Source organism: Neophocaena asiaeorientalis, unplaced genomic scaffold, assembly GCF_003031525.2.
Source record: "Neophocaena asiaeorientalis asiaeorientalis breed wild unplaced genomic scaffold, Neophocaena_asiaeorientalis_V1.1 scaffold523, whole genome shotgun sequence".
NCBI lineage: Eukaryota > Metazoa > Chordata > Mammalia > Artiodactyla > Phocoenidae > Neophocaena > Neophocaena asiaeorientalis.
This window is the reverse complement of record NW_020175436.1, coordinates 1,915,960-1,942,661: the sequence shown is the minus strand read 5'-3', so window position 1 is coordinate 1,942,661 and position 26,702 is coordinate 1,915,960. Positions and strand designations below refer to the sequence as shown.

At 37.0% G+C, this 26,702-nt stretch overlaps 1 protein-coding gene across 1 annotated transcript; it reads right to left on the bottom strand.

Moving 5' to 3' along the window:
- Positions 1 to 789: 789 nt before the first annotated feature.
- On the bottom strand, positions 790 to 26,036 carry ESCO2 (establishment of sister chromatid cohesion N-acetyltransferase 2). The gene is made up of 10 exons (XM_024767736.1): positions 25,983 to 26,036; positions 24,371 to 25,202; positions 20,982 to 21,075; positions 15,449 to 15,506; positions 12,456 to 12,582; positions 11,220 to 11,351; positions 9,970 to 10,059; positions 9,130 to 9,273; positions 4,666 to 4,841; positions 790 to 1,575 (listed from the first exon to the last, which is right to left on the bottom strand). The coding sequence occupies exons 1-10, from the start codon at positions 26,033 to 26,035 to the stop codon at positions 1,443 to 1,445; spliced, it is 1,839 nt and encodes a 612-aa protein (XP_024623504.1). The 5' UTR covers position 26,036; the 3' UTR covers positions 790 to 1,442.
- Positions 26,037 to 26,702: the final 666 nt, after the last annotated feature.

Here is a 26,702-nt window from a genome sequence, read left to right as displayed (position 1 = left end):
CTATTTGTTTTGTCAACAGCTGCTATAAATATCCGTGTGCAGGTTTTTGTGTGGATATAGTTTTCAATAATTGTTTTTCATAGAGAGCACGTACTATTTTTATAACCACAAACTGTAATTTAAAATGAAAATCAGTACATTCAACTGAATAAAATATTGAAAAGAACTTTAATTGATTCATCATAAAGGCATTGAGCAAAATAATGTTAATAAAATTTTTAAAATAAAATATTTAAGACAATTTTTAAACACAGCAGTGCAGAAAATAGCATTAAAATGTTTGTAAAATTACACACATTTTAACACTTCCACAGTCTTTGTGGAACCCAGGCTTTTAAATTTTTGAACCACTAAAGGCAAATAAAAGAATGTAGAGGAACAGATTCTACATAGAGTTACAACCTGGACACTACTTCCCTAGAGTGTTATTGCCAGAAAGAAGTTATGACATGAGTTTTGTAGAATAAAAAAAAAAACCTGAATAATTCTTTGCTTTTCAAAGTAAGTATCCAAGAATTATACCAGAAAAATGTGTGCATATTTAGGTGTATTTACATAATGTCATCATGTTCTGTGGCCCATCAGCCTCGATATATTTATTTACCAACCTTGGTTCTGTTAGTATACATTTAAAATGTAATCATATGAATCATCTAATCCAACTGGGTATCCATTTTGTTAGACATCAATCACCAGCGGTAAGTTCACTAAAGAAAAGTAACACAATTAGCATTTTCAAACACCAAAAATTAATGAAATGACAATAGTGCAATTACTAAGTTTAATTAAATCTGATGACAAGTGTGTTTTGATTAATGATTTTTAAAGATAAAAATATTAAGCTCTAGAATTCTATACAAAAGGATATGGAAATCTTACTCTTTACCATCTTTCCCTGGTACAAATTAGAAACTCAAAATACTTTAAATATACTCAAACTGAGTTGCTACAGCCACGTGCCTATAAAGTGAGAATTTTGTGTACGAATTCAGGAACTACCTTTAAAAAAATGGGGATGGAAATTATTTGCCTGTCTTTAAATTCTCCTCTTTGCTTCTGATCAGGCACGAGAAAATTCTGGCCCCAAGGTGTGCTTTATAAATGATAAGTGGTCACATTTCTGTGGAAAACCACCTTGCTCTGTCAATGTTCTTACATAGAAGGAAAGTATTTTCCAGCTGTAGCTACCAAGCTTCATAACTAAGGATTCAGAGTGCTAGTCAGTATACATAATCCAAAGATTTTTCCTTTCTTTGCATCCCTAGATAATTTTCAATGAATTTACCCCTGACTTTTCAATTCATAAGGAACAAAACTGAGGCAGGTTTCTGTATATGTGTCTTAGTATTTTTATTTTGATATTTGTTAAATAGTTTGTATTTTATGATAATGGGCTGTCTGAACTCATCCATATAGTAACTGTTCTATAGTTGAAATTGGCTTTAAGTATTAAAATTGTATACAAGGAAATTAGGGGTGTTGCAGTACTTGGTTGCAAATAACTTGCCATCTGGTGTTGGGTCAGAAAATGCTATTTCATTCGTGCTGAGAAAACAGCCAAACATGAAGCAATTCCTAAAAGAGAGAAAAAAGATAATTTAACAATGGAAACAACTTAAAATTTTGATTAAACATAAGCACAATTATATCAATATTTTAAAGCAATCCAATTAAAAAATTTCAATCTCTTTACATATTCTTGATTAAAACCAACATTATTTTATTAAGTGGTAAAATGACTCAATGCCTTGTATTTTCCAGGTGGAAGTCTAATGATATCATTTCACAGATGAGAAAACTAAGGCCCAGAAAAAGTTCTGCCAAGAGGCAAAGGGAGCCACACAAACCATCTGGTTGACTCTAGGTGATCCGTGATAGTAAGCAACTAATATGAGACAATATTGCTAGTTAAAAGCCACAGGTAGTTATAACAACAAAAAAATAATTATTTTGGTCAAAAAAAAAAAAAAAAAAAAAAAAAAATTATTTTAACCAATAACTATATTCTTTTCAACTACATCACACACTCAGAGCTTTAAGAAGGCAAAAACTAATCTGCATTTTGACTACAACTCTCCTTGATCCAGCTTAACTAGGATTAAAAGCAATAAAATGAAATAGCTGAAAGAATTCAACAAAACTGAGGGATAGTCTATGAAATAACTGGACTGTAGTCTTCAAATTCTTCAATGTCCTGAAAGACAAAGAAAGGCTAAGAAACTGTTCCAGGTTAAGGAAGATGAAGACTAAAGAGATATTTTGACTAAATGCAATATGTAATCCTGAACAGGAAAAAAAATGCTATGAAGGGCATTTGAGACATGACAAAACTGAAATATCGACTATACATTAGATAGTATAGCATTATATTGGGATATTAAATACCCCAAATTTGATATCTGATCTGTCCTTATATAAGAGAATATCCTTGTTATTAAGAAATACATACCAGGTTATATACTGGTATTCTCCATACCAAATTTATGTATCTCAACATAAAATATAGAAAATAGAGGTATTTCACAATTAACTATGAAATAAAATCTTTACAGACACCAACTTCTCTCACTGCTCCCCTTTGTAAGGTATGGTGGGGGCCTAGGATTGAGGCCTAGGACTGCAGCCCTGCGGTGGTCTTGGTGTTGTTTCTTAAAAAGTGTATGGAACCCAAAGGCTAGAATAGTGCTACTCAAAGTGTGGTCCCTGGTTTTGTCAAAGTGGAGTCTTTGGTTTGTAATCTGTTATCTTAAAGATAGAGGTTGAGAGAGTAAGTGTTGTGAAACTCATCTATCTAACCTAGATTAGGTAATTAACAAGCAATAAAGAAGCAAACTCATTTGTCCCATTATCAACTAATTACCAACATACAGTGTTAGTACAAAGTGTGCATACTGTAGTTTTAAAAGGGAGAATTCATATACCAAAGACTCACCATTTAGAAATACACAGTTCAGTGGTTTTAGTATATTCAAAAATTGCACAAAATTCAAGAACATTTCATCACCCAAAGAAACCCTGTAGCCATTAGCAGTCACTCTCCATTCACCCTTCCCTCAGTCCCTGGGAACAGCTTGTCTACTTTCTATCTATGGATTTGCCTATTCTGGATGTTTTCTATAAACAGAATCATATAATATGGGGTATTTTGTGAGTGGCTTTTTTTAGTTAGCATAATATTTTCAAGGTTCATCCATGTAGCACGTATCAGAACTTCATTCCTTTTTGTGGTTGAATATCCTATTGTAGTGTTGTATGGATGTACCACATTGTGTTTATCCATTAATCATGAATTTGGTTGTTTACAATTTTTTTTAGCTATTATGAATAATGCTGCTATGAACCTTCATGTGTAAGTTTTTGCGTGGACAGATGCTTCCATTTCTCTTGAGTGTACTTGTAGGAGCAGAATTGCTGGGTCATATGGTAACAGTTTAATTTCTTGACAGACTGCCAGACTAGATTCCACAGCAGCTGTAGCATCTTACATTCCTCCCAGCAGCATACAAGGATTACAGTTCCCTCCACATCCTCACCAACACTTGTTATTCTCCCTTTGTTTTCGTTTAGTCATCCAAGTGGCTATGAACTGGTATCTCATGATGGTTTTGATTTGTGATTTCCTTTATAGCTAAGGATGTTGAGCATAGCTTCACATGCTTATCAGCCATTTGTATTTCTGCTTTGGAAGAATATAGAATACATTGAAATCCTTTGCCTATTTTTAAATTGGGTTGTCTTTTTGCATGTTGTAAGAGTTCTTTTATACATGTTGAATATACTAGACTCTTATTAGATAAATGATTTGCAAATATTTTCTCATTCTGTGGGCTGTCTTGCTAATTTACTTTTACATTTAGTTACACTTGTGAGTTACAGTAAGTCTTTATTAATTACCTAGTCACACATGGTCAATAAACATATACAATTTCTAAAATTCTTTTTTTTAATATTTATTTATTTATTTAGGCTGCATTGGGTCTTAGTTGCAGCATGTGGCTCTTTGTTGAGGTGCGTGGGTTTTCTGTCTCTAGTTGCGGCGTTCGGGTTTTCTCTCTAGCTGTGGCGCGTGGGCTCCAGAGCACATGGGCTCTGTAGTTTGCAGCACACGGGCTCTCTAGTTGAGGCGCGTGAGCTCAATAGTTGTGGCGCACAGGTTTAGTTGCCCCGTGGCATGTGGGATCTTAGTTCCCTGACCAGGGGTCAAACCCATGTCCCCTGCATTGGAAAGCAGATTCTTTACCACTGGACCACCAGGGAAGTCCCCAAAATTCTTTTTTTTAAACTTATGTTTTGTTTTTATAGATTTATTTAAATGTAATTTTACATCTGTTGAATCTAATAAAAATTTGGGCTTCCATTTTTCCATTTGTTTGTTTCCTAGCAATTTATCTTTATTAATGTGTTGGTCTGTAACAAAATCCAGTCTTTGACCACAGGTAGTTTGAAAAGCACTGGGCTAGAATGTTTCAGACTTGGAATGTTGTGCCCGCAATTGAGTATATCTAGTTCTTTTTTTTTTTTTTTTCAGTGCCAGCACTGCCTTAGCCTGACTTTGGTAGTATTTATATAGAAGTGTCTTACCAACATCATTCCCTTTGGCTCATGAGCCGGGAAAGGTTCTTGGAAAGCTAATCTGGGTCTAATCCATTTTATTTTATTTCTTACCTTAGAGTATCTACCAGTCGTCTTGCAATGCGCTTTCTTCTCTTCAATCTGAAGACCCAAATTCTACTTATCCCACAGATTGCAGGTTCTGGTATATCTGAACATTGCCAAGCCCTATGACATTCTTTAGAGCTTGGGGATTCTGGACCAGTTGGTTCAGACAGGACACGGAAGGCCTGCAATGATACACAGAAGCATCTAGAGCTAACAATACAGCTGAGTTCACATTTCTTTTTAAAAACCATTCTTTAAACAAAATTTAAGTACCTAAAATTAATCTTACCCTACCTTCACAAAAATGTTAAAATTCTTTGCTATTTCTTGAATTCTTGCCCATTTATAGTCACACAACGCTTAAAAATTACTAGTGGTGTTGAGATATCCCCACATCCTAGTGTATTATACCATTGTGAAACTTTCTTGTGTTGATTTAAAAAAATTATAAAAGACTCTTACTTCTAATAAACTACATAAACTTCTCCCATTCTCTCCATCCTAAAATGTACATTTGATATTCTAAAAAACTAATAACACTAAAGAAGGTTTTTGCATATAAACTATGAAATTTGGTATTTAAATTTTTCTTTAAACTTCTTATTTTGAATATAGATTCAGAGGAAGTTGACAAATAGTACAAAGAGAACATGTATCCTTCACCCAATTTCCCCCAATAGTTACATCTTCCATAACTATAGTACCACACCAAAAGCAAGAAATTAACATGGGTACAATGTGTGTGTATAGTTCCATGACAATTCATCATACCTGAATACTGATTTAACCATCACCACAATCAAAATACAGAGCTACTGCGTCATCACGAAGCTCTTCCTCTTGCTACCTCTTTATAATCACACCTATTTCCCTGCCCCCCACCATCCCTAAACCCTGGCAACCACAATCTGTTCTCTATCTCTAAAATTCTGACGTTCTGAGGATATCATACAAATGGACTCATACAGAATGTGACCCTTTGAGAATGGCTTTTTTTTTAATTTATTTTTTTATACAGCAGGTTCTTATTAGTTATCTATTTTATACATATTAGTGTATATATGTCAATCCCAATCTCCCAATTCATCCCACCCACCACTTTCCCTGCTTGGTGTCCATACGTTTGTTCTCTACGTCTGAGTCTCTATTTCTGGAGAATGGCTCTTTTTCACTCAGCACAATGCCCTTGATACCTGTCCAAATTGTTGCATATATCAAGTCTGTTCCTTTTTATTGCTAAGTAATATTCCATTGTATGGATGTACCAGTTTGTTTAATCACTCACCTACTGAAGGACACTTTGGTTGTTTCCAGGTTTTGGCTATTACAAATAAAGCTGCTATAAACATTCAGGTGTGGGTTTTTGTGTAGACATAAGTTTTCATTTCTGGGATAAATGCCCAGGAGTATGATTGCTGGGTCATATGGTAAATGTATGATTAGTTTTTTAAGAAACTGCCAAACTTTTTCCAGAGGGGCTGTAACATTTTACATTCCCTCCAACAGTGTATGAGAAATCTAGTTTCCCTGCACCCACACCAGCATTTGCTATTGTCACTATTTTCTACTGTGGCTGTTTTGATAGGTGTATATTAAGTTTTAACTCCCACTGAGAAAACTTTGCTTCTGAAATGAGAATGAATAGAAGAGTATATGTATGAGTTAGTTGGCTATACAGATCTTCCTCAACTTATGATGGGATTACGTCCCGGTAAATGTAGATTGTGGGCTTCCCTGCTAGTGCAGTGGTTAAGAATCCGCCTGCCAATGCAGGGGACACGAGTTCAAGCCCTGGTCTGGGAAGATCCCACATGCTGCGGGGCAACTAAGCCTGTGTGCCACAACTACTGAGCCTGTGCTCTAGAGCCCGCGAGCCACAACTACTGAAGCCTGTGCGTCTAGAGCCTGTGCTCTGCAACAAGACAAGCCAACACAATGAGAGCCTGCGCACTGCAACGAATAGTAGTCCCTGCTCGCCACAACCAGAGAAAAGCCCACACACAGCAACGAAGACCCAACACAGCCAAAAATAATTAAATAAATTTATTTAAAAAAAAGAAAAAGATCAAAGAAAGAAAAGGCCAAGTTAATCACTTTTACAGCCCATAGTACAAACCAACTGCTTTTCTCTCTCTACTGTCTGATAAACACACAAGAGACTATATATGTATATGTGTGTGTGTGTGTGTGTATAAACATATATATATGAGATGAAATGCAGAAAAAAGGAAAATAAGAAAGATGGTAGAAATGAGGGGAAAAAAGGGAAGGCGCGTATAAAAAGGAGTAAGATACAAAGCTACAGTAATGAAGACAATATGGTACTGGCACAAAAACAGAAATATAGATCAATGGAACAGGATAGATAGCCCAGAGATAAACCCACGCACCTATGGTCAACTAATCTATGACAAAGGAGGCAAGGATATACCATGGAGAAAAGACAGTCTCTTCAATAAGTGGTGCTGGGAAAACTGGACAGCTACATTAAAAGAATGAAATTAGAATGCTCCCTAACACCATACACAAAAATAAACTCAAAATGGATTAGAGACCTAAATGTAAGACCGGACACTATAAAACTCTTAGAGGAAAACATAGGAAAAACTCCCTTTGACATAAATCACAGCAAGATCTTTTTTGACCCACCTCCTAGAGAAATGGAAATTAAAACAAAAATAAACAAATGGGGCCTAATGAAACTTAAAAGCTTTTGCACAGCAAAGGAAACTATACACAAGATGAAAAGACAACCCTCAGAATGGGAGAAAAAATTTGCAAACAAATCAACAGACAAAGGAGTAATCTCCAAAATATATAAACAGCTCATGCAGCTCAATATTAAAAAAACAAACAACCCAATTAAAAAATGGGCAGAAGACCTAAATAGACATTTCTCCAAAGAACACATACAGATGGCCAAGAAGCACATGAAAAGCTGCCCTACATCACTAATTATTAGAGAAATGCAAATCAAAACTACAATGAGGTATCACCTCACACCAGTAGGAATGGGCATGTATCACTTCACATTCAGAAAATGTACAAACAACAAATGCTGGAAAGGGTGTGGAGAAAAGGGAACCCTCTTGCACTGTTGGTGGGAATGTAAATTGATACAGCCACTATGGAGAACAGTATGGAGGTTCCTTAATAAACTAAAAACAGAACTACCACATGACCCAGCAATCCCACTACTGGGCATATACCCAGAGAAAACCATAATTCAAAAAGACACATGCACCCCACTGTTCACTGCAACACTATTTACAACAGCCAGGTCATGGAAGCAACCTAAATGCCCATCAACAGACAAATGGATAAAGAAGATGTGGTACATATATACAATGGAACATTACTCAGCCATAAAAGGGAACGAAATTGGGTCATTTGTAGAGACGTGTCTGGACCTAGAGACTGTCATACAGAGTGAAGTAAGTCAGAAAGAGAAAAACAAATATCATATATTAACGCATATATGTGAGATCTAGAAAAATGGTACAGATGAACTGGTTTGCAAGGCAGAAACAGAGACACAGATGTAGGGAACAAACGTATGGACACCAAGGGGGGAAGCGGGGGTGGGGGGAGGTTGGTGGTGGGATGAATTGGGAGATTGGGATGGACGTATATACACTAATATGTATAAAATAGATAACTAATAAGAACCTGCTGTATAAAAAAAATTAATAAAATTCAAATAATAAAAAGGACTCAGAGCATAATTTCAAGATGTACTGAGACAGATAAGTATTTTTAAAAGGAAGGAGACACAAGTGTGGTACATTATAAAGTCAGGTTCAAAGAACACATTTGAACTATAAGTCTTCCTAGCTAAAGACTACCCTGTAAGCTCCTTGAAAGGCAAAAACTATATATCTCTATTGTAGAACAAGTGTTGGCAACCTTTTTCTGTATGGGGTCAAATTGTAAATACTTTAGGCTCTTTGGGCCACATGGTCTCTTTTGCACCTACTCAACCCTACCTTTGTAGCACAAAAGCAACCACAGATTAATATGGAAATGAATGAGCATGGTTGTGTGTCAATAAAACTTTATTTACAAAAACAGGTGGAGGGCCACACTTGGCCCATGGGCTATTGTTTGCTCCTCTGCTAGAACACTGCTAATTAGTATCCAAAGTAGATTCTAATTAAGGCACAAATAAGGACTATTTTGCCAAATATATTAACCTGCACTAAGCCACATGTTCAATAACTGAGCTTATTTAAAATACTACACTTTATAGTCCAGGTATATAAAAGACAACATGAACTTAAGACTGACTTATCCTGTTTATATAAGGCAAAATACCAGACATAACAGAAAAAAATGACTTCAATTATCTATATGGTCAAGGATATTTTAGAAGGAAAAATTCATTAATGGTAGCATTCTTAAATGCTTTTCTCCCAACTACTTTATTTTGCTCACAAATTATACCAGCAACTTATTAGACATATACGATACCTGTTTGATGGGCTCTGCAATTAAACACCCAACTACTTTCTTTTCATCAGAAATAAAGAGAAAAGTTTTGGTTCTGTTTGGACATCTGGGAACAACTTGCTGGAAGCCCAATTCATAATCGACAAGTTCTTGGACATCTTCGACCTAATGATGTTAAAAACCAAAAGATGTGAATTTGTTTGAAAAAGTATAATAGAAAATACACATATTTATATACACAAAAAGTATGATTACCATCAGTTTAGCCTCTTTTATCTCTACTTCCTAAATTTACAGAATCCCAAAATTATTTCACTATTGATGCATGTTTCTGCCACTTTGGAAACAGGGTTTTAAGAAACTATTTTAAAGATTGCTTTCAGCAGACAGAAATTCAGACCCTTGTGAGGGATAAGGAGTAGGACGATTTTTTTCAGCTTTATTCATTGTTCACTGGGGCTAAACATCCAGCCCAAGAAACAAAGGCAACACCAACATAAGAATTAGACTCTGGAGCCATTGATTTCTCAATATTAAAAAGTCTAGTTTCTCTCTCACAAATTGAAGTTGTAGGTAAAAGATAAGCTATAGAGCCTTATCTGTTTTCTTTAATCTCCACCTGACATTCCTTTGTCTTGTAACCGTAAGTTTAATTTTGTATGACGTACTATGAAAGTCTTCCTTACAACTGTACCAAAGTACAGCAGATTATCTATAAGCAAAGGTATTTTACAGTTCAACATAGGTTGATTTCTTGGCAGAGAATGGGGAGAGTAGGAGGAAAACAAAGATTGAGAAAGTAACACTATAAATCAACTACACTTCAGTTAAAAAAAGAAAAGAAAAACTAATGTTCCACACCTTTCTGATAGCATAACTCGGATCATGTGACAGGACCAACACAATTTTCCCATCCCAAAATTCTGCTACGACACGTTCTTTTTTCCAGCCCTGCCAAAGGAAAAAAAAAGTCACAGTTTAATCTGAAGAGGGAAAAAAATTAAATAATATGGTCTGGAGAGAACAAAAAGATGGACAATGAATGATATAAAAAAGATAAAACCCGGGCTTCCCTGGTGGCGCAGTGGTTGAGAGTCCACCTGCCGATGCAGGGGACATGGGTTCGTGCCCCGGTCCGGGAAGATCCCACATGCTGCGGAGCGGCTGGGCCCGTGATAAAAAAAAAAAAAAAAAAAAAAAAAAGATAAGACCCAACTACAGGAATGTGGTAAGGGAAATAAAAGATGCCTAAAACAAAGTGTCTGCTCTCCAGGGGCTGACACCCTATCAGGAGACATGTAAACAATCTATTATAAAATAAGTTGAAGTCAAATAAGAGCCCTTCATAGGAATATAGAGAAAAAACAATGAATTATTAGGGGTGTGAAGGTGGGGTATGGGTGGGATAAGCAGAGGGGTTTTTTTTTTTTTTTTGGGTCACACCAGTGGCAAGTGGGGTCTTAGTTCCCTGACCAGGGATCGAACCTGCACCCCCTGCACTGGCAGCGCAGAGTCTTAACTGCTCGACTGCCAGGGAAGTCACCAAGCAGAGTTTTCATAAATAAGGCTAAAAGTATTATGAAGGCATGAACTACAGCAATAAAAATAGGGGGAAAAGGGAGTGCATTTGAGTAGCAGGTGTAGTCATAAAGATAAGGCCAACAATAGGATGTATTTGGAGTAGGAGGGTGCTTGATGAAAAGGTGGGACCTCTCTTCTCAGTAAAGAAAAAGCCTGGAGAAGTCGTAGAAAAGCCGTTTTTGTAAGGTTATCTATAAAGAAGAAACTAAAGTGAGGAAAGGAGAGACTCCTCAAGTCTTTGAGTTTTGTATCTTGACTGCTCAGCTCTGAAAGCTAGAGGTAAGGATGCAGGGTGTTCACTCGACCTAGAACAATAGCTTCTCTTATATTAGGACAGGAGGTTTGAAGTGGCACTTTTTTTTTAATTTAACTTTTAAATACATCAGTCTCTAATATTAAGGACAACAAAATTGCAGATGATGAAATAATTTTGGACACATAGATCTTTCCATATTTAGGCAAAAGAAAGGTATCTTTCAAAGCAGCTTCACTTTTTAGAACAAATGGAAACGACTATGTTTTTTACTTACTGTATATTTGATTCCCTCCAGAAATCTGTGGTGATGCTGAACATGCTGCAGTTCATCCTCGGGGTTGGAAGCAGTGTAGATCATGCCACAAGACTTACACATGGTGGCTCCAAAATGTTTCTGACCAGCGTCCTACAATTGGAAGAGAAAAAAAAAAGCCTATCTAAACACATCACGGTTAGCTCTACATTTAGTTCATGTAAATTTGTCCATTCATTCAAATTTGTCCTCATTTTTTTTTTTTTTATGCTGGCACAGGTGAAATACTAAGTGAAAGCCTGGTTACTCTATCTTCTTCTCTCTCAGCACAAACAAGATGGAATGAGAAGAGCCCTAAACATGCAATAGTGATGAAAGAAGTGAAACTGCCTCTTTGGACAGTGGAAAAAAAATCAAGATTCTTTAGCTGGACCCATAGTTCTAAGAAGCAATAAGATTAAATCATAAATATTATAGCTAAGATGAACAATGGAACTTCCTTATTAAGCTCTTATATGAGAGGCCTAAAAAAGCCTCATTTCAAAGAGGCAGGGTAAAAATTTCAGGACTTATACATTCATTATATAGTATTTTTTCCTTAAGTGGTTAGGAGTCTGAAAGTCTTTTCCCCAAGAGTTGATAAAAAATAAGTAAAATACATAGTAAAAGTTCAGGAAAAACACAGATAAATTAATGAATATAGAGAATTCAGGGATATTCAATGTCAAGGCTTATTAATTCCCATTGTATCTCATAAGGCATTGCTTAATGCTACTGAAAAATACCAAATTTTGAATTGTCTATACAGGCGTTTGCAAACTTTCTACCAAGGGCCAGAAAGTAAACATTTTAGGCTTTGCAGGACACACATATTCTTTTTTTCCAACCCTTTAAAAATGTAAAAGCCATTTTTAGCTCATAGGCCGTGGTCCAGATTTGGCCCACAGCCATAGTCCGCCAAACCCATGTCTAATGCAATGTTGCTATTCTCATTAAGTCTTTTATAGATCAACAATAATTTTCCTTATCCAGAGGCAACTCATTCATCAGCATTCTACTACGTTGCTAGGACTGTCCAACACCATCAGTTCAAAAACGTACTTGATTAGCTTTAAATGCTGCCACTACAGCAAAGGTAGCATTTACAAACTCAGAATATCTATAACCCCCGGTAACTATGCTTAGACAACACGTCAGACTTCAGATTCTATATGTGAGAGCCATGTACAGGAGGAGCTTTGTTTTAAATTTACTCACAATGACGAGCTGGTCTTTTGTTTCTTTATTTGCATCTCTAGTATTAGTATTTTTCTGTATATTGATTTGTTTCAAGAAGTTAGTAGACGTGACGGATCCCACAGAAGACTGTTCTTCAACTAGAGATCTTGAAGTAGAAAGTTGGTAAGTATTATTTAATAATTTAAAAATATTTGACAAATTATAATGAAAAGAAAAGAAATGTATATACATTTGCAGAGGACTTTGCAATTTTTAGGGCTTTCTATCGACATAACTTGATGAAGTAATAGGGCTAGAAACAATGAGAAACCTGAGGCCCACTCAGACAGGATCAGTAAACTACTCAAGGTAAAGTAACTAGTGAAGAATGGCAGAAAGACTCAAATCAAATCCCTGTCTTCTAACACCACGTCGAAGGGATTTCATCTACAGTATCAGCTGCATATATGCAGGATTTCTTTGTAAGTTGATGTCACCCTTAAAATTTAATATTTTCTTGCTTTATCAAACCTTGGGACCCACATAGGCATAAAGAAACTCCTGGAATACCATAGCAGATAAGTAGACTCTAATACTGAATCTCACAGACCCACAGGAAGTCAGTCACCAGCACATTATGATCCAACAACTTTTTACTGGGTCAGTGAGTGTGAGGCTAATACACTCGCCAGTCCGCATGCCTAAAGCAGCACCCTACTATTCTCAAATTCTTAGAGAAAAAAAAAAAAATTGGCTGGATAGATGTTGTTGAGGCAACCTTTTCGCATTAGGAGAGAACGCTGGGACTGGCTTATAGAGATTGCAAACCAGAGCCCTTCGTCCAAAACCAGCTAGCAACTGTTTTGATCAACTCACACAGAGTTTAAAACTTTGGATTAGCTATCAATATTTTAAAATCTAGAGATTCCACTTAAAAATGTGTATTTCCAACATTGCAAGAGACACTGTAAGATCATTAGGCCTCTGTTTCATCAAAGAATCTACTAGTTAGAGCTACACAGCACATGCTCTTTTAGGTGGGGCATGCTTCTCCAGTTGGCTCCAGTCTCTGCCCAGCCTGGCTGGCTCTGTAGGCACTGAGTTTGTAACCCTTGCCTTATAATGAAATGACCTTTTTCCAAGGATGAAAGAAATAGAAATCTCTAGAGAGTAGAGGCAAGGAAAAAAACCAAGTACCCAAAGCAAGGGGTTCAAACAGAAGCTCTTGCCTTATAATGAAATGACCTTTTTCCAAGGATGAAAGAAATAGAAATCTCTAGAGAGTAGAGGCAAGGAAAAAAACCAAGTACCCAAAGCAAGGGGTTCAAACAGAAGCTGACACTGACAAATGAAAAAACACTGGAAAAAAAACCCTATCTAACACTTTATGCTAACCCAAGGTGTCTTGCTAGCATCTGACTAGAAAATGGCTTTCAAACTGACTTGACAAACCTATGGTGAGAAATATATTTCACATAATGACCAATACAGATACATATATATAACTGAAAAAAAAAGGATTCACTAAATACACTTACTACGTGAGAGATGCATTATTCCATTTTTAAAAAATGCTAGATGTGATACCCTTAAACTGATTTGATAAACTACTAATGCCTGTAATATAAAAAACACTTGTCTAGGTCGCTGACCCCCTCCACCCCTTATACAACGTTTGCTAAGTACCTCAGCTCTTCCCATCTCTGCATGCGTGACCGCAATCTCTTTACTTCTATCCTAGCAATTTTAACAGTTTATTATACGTATTTGTTTAAATGCCTGTCCTCTTCTAACCATAACTTCCTTGATAGCAGGACCATGTGTTATTTACCTTCACATCTCTAAAACTCGGTGTAGTTCAATACCACATGGTACTCTATAAATGTTTGCCAAACGTGAGACTACAAATCCAAAGAATCTGTAACCTACCTAAAGTAAAACTCATAGATTAAACCACAAGAAATTGATGACATCTGATTTTTTAGGTCTTACATAATGAGCAAATTTCAAATGATTCAACCAACAGTCTCCTAATATCTCCTTATGCTACGTTAAATTAGTTTATATGCTATTAGCTAATTGTGGTAGGTTTCAATCCTCAATAAATAGTCATGAAAGAAGACAGATGAGAAAAGGGAAGGGTGAATAAAACTAGGAATATGGCCTTTGAAGGGGAAAAGTTGCCCACCCAACCCAATCTCCAAGGCAATTTAGGGTGAGATGCCCTAAGAGTAGGAGAACTTACCTAGGAAGTACCTTGCTCAATACCTTTAATTGTTTATCATCAAATAGGGAGAAGAGAACCAAAGCTGCTTAGCGAGATGAGACGTTCAGACTATAAGAAACTTCTTTTTCAGAGCTTTTCCACTTATGCTCACATGTACCCATGCCTCCCACACTTCCAGTTTTAGTTTTGAGCAGGATAGTGGTAGCTTCAGCTGGGATTTATAACAGCATTAAGCTGCTGCAAGTTACTTACTCCTCTGGCCAGAATCTCCTCATCTATAAGATGGGGTAATGATGGTATCTACACCATGAGGTTGTAAACATCCATTAAACATGAACTATTATCAATATGCTGTCACATAATAATGTCACACAGGGAAGGCAATACAGCCTAATAGGCTTTGGTTAAAATACGGATTCTAGTCCTGGCTCTGCCAACTAATAGCTGTGCAACTGTGGCTGAATTACAAACAGTTTTCTCAGCTGAAAATGGTAATAATAGCATCAATCTTCTAGGTTGTTGTGGGGATAAGTGAAATAATGGATATAAACTACTTATTATGGGTCAGGTACTATATAAAAATGTAGCAATTATTACTATCCAAGTCCACAAAGGTCTTTTCCTTCTCTCAGCTCTTCAAGTTCTTATGAAGTTTCTATGAGGATCTGATTTCATCTCCTATTCTCAATATCTCTTTAATGGGGAAGAAAAACAGTGTTCTCCAAATTAAATAGTATAAGAAAGAAAAAGAGACCCAGTGGACTCACAATTAAACCTTGAACATTAAAATAAGAGTGACACTTACCTTTTTGTGTTGACTGAAGACACGGTGAAGATGGGATAGACAAGGGTCTCAGGAGAAACTTGTAGGGAAAAAGGTGACAATAATTTGTATCACAGAATAAACTTAAAGCTTTAAAGCATAAGAGTTTAAAGGTTAATAAGACCAAAATACATTACTTGATTTCAAGACTTAAGAGTAATCAAGACAGTATGGTATTGACAAAAGGAGAGACAAATAGATCAATGGAACAAAAGAGAGAGCCCGGAGGAAACACCCACGCAGATACAGTTAACTGATTTTTAACAAAGAGACGTAAGTTAATTCAATGGAGAAAAGACAGTCATCAAATGGTGCTGGAACAATTTGACATCCACATTCAAAAAAATGACAACACTCACATAAAAATTAACTCAAAACGGATCACAGATCTAAATGCAAAATGTAGAACTATAAAACTTCTAGAAGAAAAATCCACATGAACTTGGGTTTGGTAATAATTTTTTACATACAATACATGAAAGAAAAATGAGTTAAACTTTATCAAATTTTAGTGTTTTGCGCTGCAAAAACTGTTAAGAGAATAAAAAGACAAGCCACAGACTAGGGAGTAAATACTTTCAATCATATTTCTGATCAAAGATTTGTATACAGAATATAAAAAGAACTCTTAAAACTCAATAATAATAAAAAAGTCCAATTAAAAATGGGCAAAAGATCTGAACAGACCTTCCTCCAAAGACATACAGATGGCAAATAAACACATGAAAAGATGTTCTGCATCATTTGTCATTAGGGAAATGCAGATTAAAAGCACAATGAGCTATTATTACACACCTATTAGAATGGCTAACATCCAAAAAACTGACAATAACAAATGCTGGAGGGAATGGGGAGTAAAAGGAACTCCCATTCATTGCAGGTGGGAATGCAAAATGGCACAGTTGCTATGGAACATTTTGGCAGTTTTTTAATAAAGTTTAACATAGATTTGCCACATAACTCAGCAATCATGCTTGTAGGTGTTAACCCAAGTGTTATGAAATCTTATGTCCACAGAATAGCATGTACACAAATGTTTATAGCAGCTTTATTCATAATTGATAAAAACTGAAAGCAACCAAGATGTCCTTTAATGGAGGAATGGATAAACAGACTATGTATGGTAATTCCATAGTTCAGCAAAAAAAGGGAATGAACTATTAATACATGCAACAACACACATGAATCTTAAACACATTTTACTAGTGAAAGAAGTCAGACCCAAAAGTCTACCTATTGCACGACTGCATTTGTGTGACATTTTTACCGGAAAAGGTAAAACCATGGGGACAGAAAACAGATGAACGGTTGCCAGGGGGATGAAGAAGGGTAGAATAGATGACTACAAAGGATACACACAAGGGAAATTTTAGGATGAGAGAACTGTGCTGTAGGGTACTGGAGGGGTTGATTCATGCCTCTATGCACTTGCAAAATCCATAGAACTATATATAACAAAGAGTAAAATTGAATGTATGTATTAAAAAAAAAAATCACCCATGATGTTGAGGGATCCCAAGATGGAATGCAGACTGTGACAAATGAATCTAACTGCATTAGAACTGCATGGAGAACTGCATTGAAGGAGACAATGGAAGAAAGGAAAGATGACCTAAGTACAAAACAACATTTTGACTAGAAATTAGAAGGCTAAAGACAAAAGGACTGTACTTAAATGGTATATGCTGGTAAATCTGTTTCTCACAGGAGAATGAGTTAATACTGAAACTGCCCTGCAGGTATACTGGGACTGTGCTTAACTAAGTAGGTGCACAGTGACCGGGAGGAGCCAGGTCTCTCACTGTCTGAGAGAAGTTACAGATAAACAAAGAAGGAAGGGAGGGATAACCCCTGGGGGACTGGATTAGTCAGAGACATCAAGTTTGAACTTATGTTTCTTTAGCATATGTACACATGGAGAGATACACAAACAATTACAGATGTGTGCATATACACGGATTAGGATACATACATATATTGATATTTTCTAGCTCTGTCTGCTGAGAGGGCTTAGGAGCCACGATACTCCAGTAGCAACAAGCACACCAAGTCCAGAACTTGGTTTCTAAATTATATTCCCCAACAGAAGGAACTAGGGTTCCTTGGAGAAGTGGCCGAGGCTAGGACTGCGTCAAGGCAAACTCAAGACGAGCGGGGAGCATCTTGTAGTGACAGAAAGTGAGCAGGAAGTGCTCAAAAAGCAAAAGAAGGGGACAGGTCAAAGAGAACTGACCTGAAAATATCTCCCAATGGTCAAAGCTGGAACAATATGAGCAACAGAATATATAAATAATGTAGTATTAAATTTTAACCCAAAATATAAAATATTCATGAGTGCATACTGATGAATATCCAGGAGTCCATTTATTTATTTAAAGATTGAATAAATAGGGACTCCCCTGGTAGTCCAATGGTAAAGAATCCACCTTCCAGTGCAGGGGATAAGGGTTCAATCCCTGGTCGAGGAGCTAAGATCCCACATGCCGCGGGGCAACTAAGCCTGCACGCCGCAACTACTGAGCCTGTGCACCTGAACTAGAGAGCCCGCGTGCCAGAAACTACAGAGCCCACATACTCTGGAGCCTGTGCACCACAACTACAGAGACAAAACCCACACACCACAACTGGAGATAAGCCTGCACGCCACAACGAAGAGCCCGTGCACTGCAACAAAACATTCTACATGCTGCGATGAAGATCCCGCGTGCCATAACTAAGACCCGACGCACCCAAAAAAGTAAAATAAAGACAACTCTTCCTTACAGAAGGAATCCACATTGGGCTTCCCTGGTGGCGCAGTGGTTAAGAATCCGCCTGCCAATGCAGGGGGACACGGGTTCGAGCCCTGGTCCAGGAAGATCCCACACGCCGCAGAGCAACTAAGCCTGTGCACAACTACTGAGCCTGCACTCTAGAGCCCGCGAGCCACAACTACTGAAGCCCACACGCCTAGAGCCCATACTCTTGCAACAAGAGAAGCCGCCGCAATTAGAAGCCCATGCACCGCAATGAAGAGCAGCCCCGGCTTGCCGCAGCTAGAAAGCCCATGCACAGCAATGAAGACCCAATGCAGCCAAAAATAAATCTAGGAAAAATAAAGGATTATTTTTAAAAATAAAATAAGGGAACATTTTTTTTTTAAAAAAAAAAGAAGGAATCCAAATAATATATGAAAAATCTTCCTCTCTAGGAGATGAAACTTAATCCCCACCCCTCCCTGAAAGGGCAGGCCAGACTTAGTGACTTACTTCCAAAGAATAGAGTTTGGGAAAGGAAAAAGGGTAACTTTTACAGTGGAGAAATAGGGCAAACCTGACCTTCACCAAGTGACAGAGGTTAACATCATCTGTAATGTCATGTGGACATCAGCACCCAATACAATGTGGTGAGAAGGGCAGTTCACCTCAGTGGCATTCTTCCCCCAAACCCATAACCCCAGTCTAATGATGAGGAAGACATCAGACAAACCCAGGTTCAGGAACATCCAGATAAGATATCTGGCCAGGACTCCTTAAGAATGTCAAGGTCGTGAAAAACATGGAAACAAAGAAAAGACTGAGAAAATATCACAGACCAGAGGAGACTAGGGAGACATGACAGCTAAATGCAATATGATCCCCAGGGTGGATCCTAGAACAGACAGGGGACATTGATGGAAAAATTGATCAAATCCAAATACAGTCTAGAGCTTAGTTCATAGGAACATACCAATGATCTAGTTTTGACAAAGGTACCACAGTAATTTAAGATGCTAACAAAGGGGGAAATAGGGTAATACAGGAACTCTCTGTATTATCTTTACAACTTTTCTGTAAATCTAAAATTACTACAAAATAAAAAGTTTATTAAAAAAAAAGAAAAAAGGTGTGAGTTCCCTGGTGGTTAGGACTCGGAGCTTTCACTGCCCAGGTGTAATCCCTGGTCCAGGAACTGAGATCCCACAAGCCACGTGGCATGGCCAAAAAAAAAAAGGAAAAGAAAGAAAAAAGTTAAATAGTAGTTGATTAGAGAAAAATAGTACGTTGAAAGTATGCTATTTAGTAAAAGAGCAAACTGTTAACTTTGCACTGAAAAATAATTAGAGCTCATTCTCTAGAAACAAGGCCAAGACAGTTGAGAATCTGACCTGCTATGGATAAGTTACTTAACCTTAAGTCTGTTTCCTCATCTGTAAAATGGACATACAAACTTATTTCCTAGGGTTGTTGTAAGAATTAAATGATAAATTAGTTATTAAGTAATGAGGTTTTATCATTTGTTTGCTACCTTTGTGAACTTTGCCATATGCTTGTACCATCTGTTCTTTTGTTTGTTTGTTTGGTCATGCAGAGTGGCATGCAGAATCTTAGTTCCCCAACCAGAGACCGAACCTGTGCCCCCTGCGGTGGAAGCACAGAGTCTTAACCACTGGACCGCCAGGGAAGTCCCTTGTACCATCTGTATTATATTTTATTTATTAAATAAAAGTCCTTAAATGGACTTAGTGTACTAAAATAAATTTATTTTTAAAGAAAATTTTATAACTATTATAAATGAAAAGCCGTTATTATTTTTCTGCTACATGTTCTGTCATATCAGGGATAGCACAACCCATGGAAAACAGAAAGCATACTAAACATTTAGCACTGCCTGGTACATATTCAGCAGCTGATAAGTACTAGTTATTAACAGTATATCTCAGAATAACCATTATGAATCATCATTCTATATATCCTTATGTCATTAGATCCTCTTAAGGGCTATTTTGCTTTTAGTTTTATCTTTGTTTTCTTCCTGTAAGCTACAGTTTCTCACTATAGTCTGCATATCTACTTCTAGAATTTTAATTTATTTCCAAATTTATAGATATAATGAACAAGTTAAAGTTACAAAGAATCTGGCTGGTAAGTAGAATGTTAATCAACCTCTTTATATATTCATAGTTTAGTAAATACTGTTTAAGTGAACAGTGACACCGTAAGTTAATAATAGGATTTCAGGACTAAGAGAAATTTAAAAATTAAGACTAACCCCTTACTTTAAAGCTCTCTTCTCTAGATCACACAGTTAATTAGTGGCAGACCTAGACAAAACCCCAAGGTTCCTGATGCCCAATTCAGTGCCCTTTTATGGCCTTTTAAATTCTGCTTACAACTGGGCTTTGATCACAGATATATAACAAATTGTTTTCGCTCCCTCCTATTATTTGGGGTAAAAGGTAGGTAGGGTATGTATGATAAGAACACCTGGCCCTAGGGAGCTTAAGTAACTTGGCCACATCTCACAGACCAATTAATCATCAGTATTTTGTCTTAAGTTCCAACCTAAGGTCTCTTTGTCTCCTCCATAAAATGCACTGCACTGCTTATCACAGAAAACAGTGTTACCAAGATAAACACAAAGATACAGGTCACAGATACTGAATATTTAAAAAAACCAAAATATTACTGTATATAATTTCATATTGACACATGTAATGAAGCATTATTACAAGCAAATAAACTCATTTTGAGAAGAAAACTTTTCTCTTACTTACCTGCCTTGTTCTCACTGAAAGACTCCTCTGAAGAAAAACTCTTATTTTCATCAGTTTTACATTCCCTTGAAGAAATGACTCTATCTGATGCATCCTGAAAATAATGAATAAGTAAAATTAAGGAAACCTATAATTATTAATCATTTTCTATTTAGTGAATGAATCCCAATAGATCTGCTTCTAAAACAGAGTATGTAGTTTATTATGAATTATATTTCATAATGACTTTAAATTCTCAATTTTCAGTCTATTTTAAGGAAAATTCCTTTTATATCTACTAAATGTAATATTTTAAAAGACAGAGTGCGCATATTTAAGTCTATAATTTGTCATCCTGTCAAAAATGTATTATTTCCTGACAAAGATGACAGAATGAAGATTATAGAACATCCCTTCTACAAAAATGAATTGAACAACAACAAAATCAGTGAAAACAGCAAAAATTTCCCCAGCAGCTGCAAAACTGAAAAAGAACAACCTTCTGTCACAAGCTTTAAAATCAGGGAGCCAAGGAAAGAAAAAGAACATTCTGGGGTAGCTGGAGAGGCTTCTAAACTCCCACTTTTGGGGCAGTAGCAGAGACTAACAATACTTATTTGGTGAGACTCAGAATATATAGCTTGGGGGAAAAGGAAAAAACTTTTGATTAAAGAGGAACTCATTCAACATCATAACATCTCAGAAAGGGTGAGACAACCCATCAGTTTGCCACTTCTTAGGGGTCCATAAGGAGTTGGGGAAAGGTTATGCACCCTCTAATGAAAAACAGGATTCACCCTCGTCTAGCAGAGATGAATACTAGTAGTGGGTATTTAACAAAACCTTAGGTAGAGAACAGAGCCCAGTTCCACAAATTTAAGATGCACAAATGCCCAGCTTCTCAAACTACTAAAAACTAGGCAGAACCCAAAACCTAACCCCTTAAATTGAAGCTCAGAAAAAAAAGTCAGAAGAGTACTGCAGAGAAATCATCATGTCATTGTAACAAGACTGTTTCTTCATTATCAAATGGATATGGAGAATACTAATAAGGACCCCTCCCCTACATGCACTTTGCTTCATTGGATTGAGAATTAATTTTAGCTTGAGTTGTGCCCTAGATTTTTAAAAACTGAGTTATATTTATATACAGTGACATGCACAGATATAAAGTAGAGTTTGATGAATTTTTCATAAACTTATATATCATGTAAGCCAAACCCCAAACCCCTATCAAGATAAAGGGGTGTTTTTGTTTTTGTTTGTCAGAAACAAGATGAAGAATTAGTAGAATTGCTGTTATGGCTTAGGCAAGCAAGAACACGCTCCATTTAACAATATACTTGGCAATACTTGATAGAAATGCTTACAAGGGTAGCAGCTAAATGAAATTAGCAGCAAAACTGGACTGATCTAGATATGTATCCATACGTTGATTTAGTGGAAGGAAATGAAGAGCCCATACCTGTCAAATGGTAGCCTGATACTCTGTTCCAGGAGATTACTGCCATGCAGGAATGTGGGCTTAGCTTTGCCAGAGTTCAATTTTTCATGAAACACCAGAAAGCTGTTACCTTACATTTAAAAAAAAATGCTGGCTCTAAACATTATGTAGGCCAAGCAAACATCCATGGGCTGGACCTGGTCCACCGGCCACCAATTATAATCTTTGCCATTGAGATCTGAAATGTAGGTGACTACAAGAGATAGGAACTGGGGTTGAATTTGGGAGGAGGCAATGAGAACAATAAGAGGAGGTGAGGAGGGAAACGACTACAGAGAGAGTTTGAATTGCTCAGCAGTATATGAGCCTCAGAGTGTATGTGAAAGCCTACAGCTGCAAGGGTTGTGATGAACATAAACAAGTCACCACAGACATGGAAGTAGCCAAACTCGGAGCCCTTCTTAAGGCCTGTTGCCTCAACTACTTTCTGCCCTTGGCTACATGGAAGAAAACCACCTTTCTCTCCTTACTGACAAGAGGTCAACAATAGAAGGTAGAGACCTGCATTGTCTATTATGGTAGCCACCAGCCACAAGCAGCTAATGAGAACTTGCTACATGGCTAGTCCCAATTGATACATGCTGCAAGTGGAAATAAACATGGATTTCAAGGACTTGGTACAAAAAAAGAACGCAAAATATCTCATTAATAACTTTTTATATTGATAACATAGAAACAGTAACATTTAAAACATATTGCGTTAAACTTTTTAGAAACTATCTTAATGTGGCCACTAGAAGATTTTAAATTACGTGTATTGGTATTCTATCAGACAGCACTAGTCTAGGCCAGCTGGGACAAATAGAAGCACAATCAAAAAAGCATAGAGGGCTTCCCTGGTGGTGCAGTGGTTGGGAGTCCGCCTGCCGATGCAGGGGACACGGGTTTGTGCCCCGGTCCGGGAAGATCCCACATGCTGCGGAGCGGCTGGGCCCGTGAGCCATGGCCGCTGAGCCTGCACGTCCGGAGCCTGTGCTCCGCAACGGGAGAGGCCACAACAGTGAGAGGCCCGCGTACCGCAAAAAAAAAAAAAAAAAGGCATAGAATGGCACCCATGAAAACATACTATGTAAAATAAACAAAAACCCAACTATACATTCACAGTGATCATCTCCAAGTAGTGGGATTACAGAAGATACATATTTTTTTATATTCTCTGTATTCTCTAAATTTTCTAGAATAAGCTAGTACTTTAAATAATGAGCTCAAACAAACAAACAAAAATATGCTCATTCTCTGGAAATCTACTACCTGAATTTTGTTATTTCTACTTTCTAAAAACACTGACTACCAAGTAAAAGTTAAGTTTCTCTGGACCACAGTTATGAGGGAACTTAATGAGATGTAAACCTTAATGCCAAGGAAATGTTGGTAAGCTTCCGTAAGCCAAAAAAGGGAGGAAAAGCCCATCTTTCTACCCTGTCTCTAAATTCTTTATAGTGATGATACTATTTGGCTTCATAAAAGCAGTCCTACAGACTGTAAAGAAAACAAAATTTTGGGCTTCCTTGGTGGCACAGTGGTTAAGAATCTGCCTGCCAATGCAGGGGACATGGGTTCGAGCCCTGGTCTGGGAAGATCCCACATGCTGCAGAGCAACTAAGCCCGTGCACCACAACTACTGAGCCCCACGGGCTGCAACTACTGAAGCCCGCGCACCTAGAGCCCGTGCTCCACAAGAGAAGCCACCGCAATGAGAAGCCCGCGCACAGCAACGAAGAGTAGCCCTGCTTACCACAACTAGAGAAAGCTCACGTGCAGCAAGGAAGGCCCAACGCAGCCAAAAATAAAATTTATAAAAAAAAAAAAAGAAAACAAATTTTGTTCAAAGTTACATATATACAATGTATACTGAAGCTCTGTTATATGGCCAGCTTAGTTTTTAAAGTGATATATTTACATTTACCTTTATTAATTTCTCTTCATTTTTACTTCTTTCACTCAGCAGCTCAGTGTTCAGTTCTTTTTCTACTAACAAACACTTTGGCACTTGCCTTGTCTCAAAACTTCTTTCATTGACAGTTTCCACATCAGACTCTTCAATAACTTCTGATTTATTCTTTTGGGTGAGTCCCAGTAATGGCTTATCTTCCAGGGACAATTTTCTCAGAGAGGGTTTTTTCCTACTAACAAAAAAAGCCGCTCCTCCCTGGAGGGTAACTTGTGGTTTGACCTTTTGGCTTAGAACTCGAGGAGCATTCAGATTATTTTCAGCTGAGTAACAATTATTCTCTTTCTCCACAATTGGCTTATAGGCCACTCGATTTTGCTTGGAATTTTTAGGATTCTTTGACACAGGCTTGATGCACGTATATCCTGGTTGACACTTAGCAGTTAAACTCTTCTGTGGTTTTTTGTTCATCATCTTGGAGCAGGCTGGTTTTCCCTGCATTTTTCCTGTCACACTGGGATATGATCTATCTTCATTATTAGTTTTTAGACAAATAGATCTACTCTCTTTTATCAGCTTTCTCTCCAGTGGATTAAGGTACCACTTATCTTTGTTGTAAAAGGATATGGTAGACACAGCAGATTTAAATGGTGAACCTTGATTTGCAGATGGCAATCTATTTTTAGTCATTTTGAGTGGACTTGAAATGAAATGGCCTTGTTGAGAGCAATGAATCTTTCCTTCATTTTTATCACTGCTTTGGCAAATGGGCTTTTTATTAGGTGATGGAAATATATTTTCAGTAAAGTCCGAAATTAATTTCTTTGATGGAATTTCTGATAATAGGCTATGAAAAGAAACACAGTCCATTGATAAATATAGTTATTTTGCTTCCATTTCTATGTCAATTTACTGCTAAGCAATAAACAGCTCTACCTGTAAGGCATATTAAAAATGCATCTTCTCCACCAAACATCCATCCATATACATTAGTAGTTTAACAGCAGGATTCTCAAATTCTGTCTTTACCAAACAAAGCATTTGAATATTTTTCAAAACTAAGATTCCAATGTTTGTGAAAACAAACACCGTTTACAGAGAAGCTTTGAGATGCACGTATATGTATATGTGTCTGTGTGTGTGTGTGTGTTTTAAAACCTATTTCTAAGTTTTGGCCATATACCTGCTATAATTTCCCTAAAATGATTAATTTTATGTAATAAACTGACCACTTAGGGCTGTTCTATAATATATATCTCTGGTATGACATACATAGAGTATAGAGCTTTAGAGGATTGCTTACTGATGAGTATCTACTATATGCAAAACAGTATGTTAAATATTACATAAGAGAGCAGAAAGGAGCAAGGTAATGAAAGATCTGACCCACATTTCCAAGCCATAGGAAACAGTCCTTTCTCTGAGTCCCTCCAAAGGCCTTAAAGAATTAATTATGAAAGCTTACAGTATTTCCAGACTAGAATTAGAATATAAAGTATTACTGTAGCCACAAGGAGTAGGTGAATGGAAGAATGGAAATACTTAGAGATAGAAGAGAGGAGATAAAAAATGCAAGATGGTGAATTTTTCTTTTTTTAACAGTTTCTACTCATAGGATGAGACTCACTTATCACAGTTCAAAGAATGCTGCTTCCTTTTCCTTGGAGTTAAAGTTGACATCTTCTTAACTGAACTCCTAAAAGCAACAGAACAATATAATAACCAAATTAATCCAATGTGTATAAAAATCAGTAAATCTAAATTATACTTTATAAGTCTGAAAGAGTTCTCAGATGGGTAATGGCCCATAAAGATCCAAAAAAGGGGGGATGGGTTTAAAAAGCAAATCACTTTAATAAAGGTTTAAACCATGAAGGTAAAAAAAAAAAAAAGAAAAGAAAAACACTACATCACAGTAGTAACTAATTCAGCAGGGACGGTACAATTTAATTAACTAATTAAGCAGGAATACTACATGTTTCAAGCCGGAAAATGATCCTACCGAGGAAGGATTTTACCCCATTTCAGGACACACTTTCCCCTCAATTAGCCTGATGAACCCATACCAAGTTTAATCACTTTATATTCTGGGCAGCTGTCCTTGCCATTGCCCTCACCCCTACCCCTCCCGCTGTTAGATGCTCTTGCCCTAGGCTTCCATTCCATCCTGCACCTCCTTGGTATCCGTTTAGCACATTTTCTTGTTAGTTTGACTGTCTTTCTCAACAGCCTGCATGTTCAAAGAAGGCAGAGACCGTCTCTAGCTTTTTCATCAGAAGCAAGAAAACGGGGAAGCATAATCCTCTCTCATTTTTCTAGTCGAGGAGCTGCTTGTTTCCTTATTTAC

Bases quoted from the DNA above. Each gene is read 5' to 3' on its own strand.
- ESCO2 (XM_024767736.1), bottom strand. From the start codon at position 26,035: ATGTCAACTTTAACTCCAAGGAAAAGGAAGCAGCATTCTTTGAACTGT. The intron at 15,507-20,981 runs GTAAGTAAGAGA...TTTCCCTACAAG, and splicing joins TTTCAGTGAGAACAAGGCAG to TTTCTCCTGAGACCCTTGTC. The intron at 10,060-11,219 runs GTAAGTAAAAAA...TTCCTTTGGCAG, and splicing joins TGGAGGGAATCAAATATACA to GGCTGGAAAAAAGAACGTGT.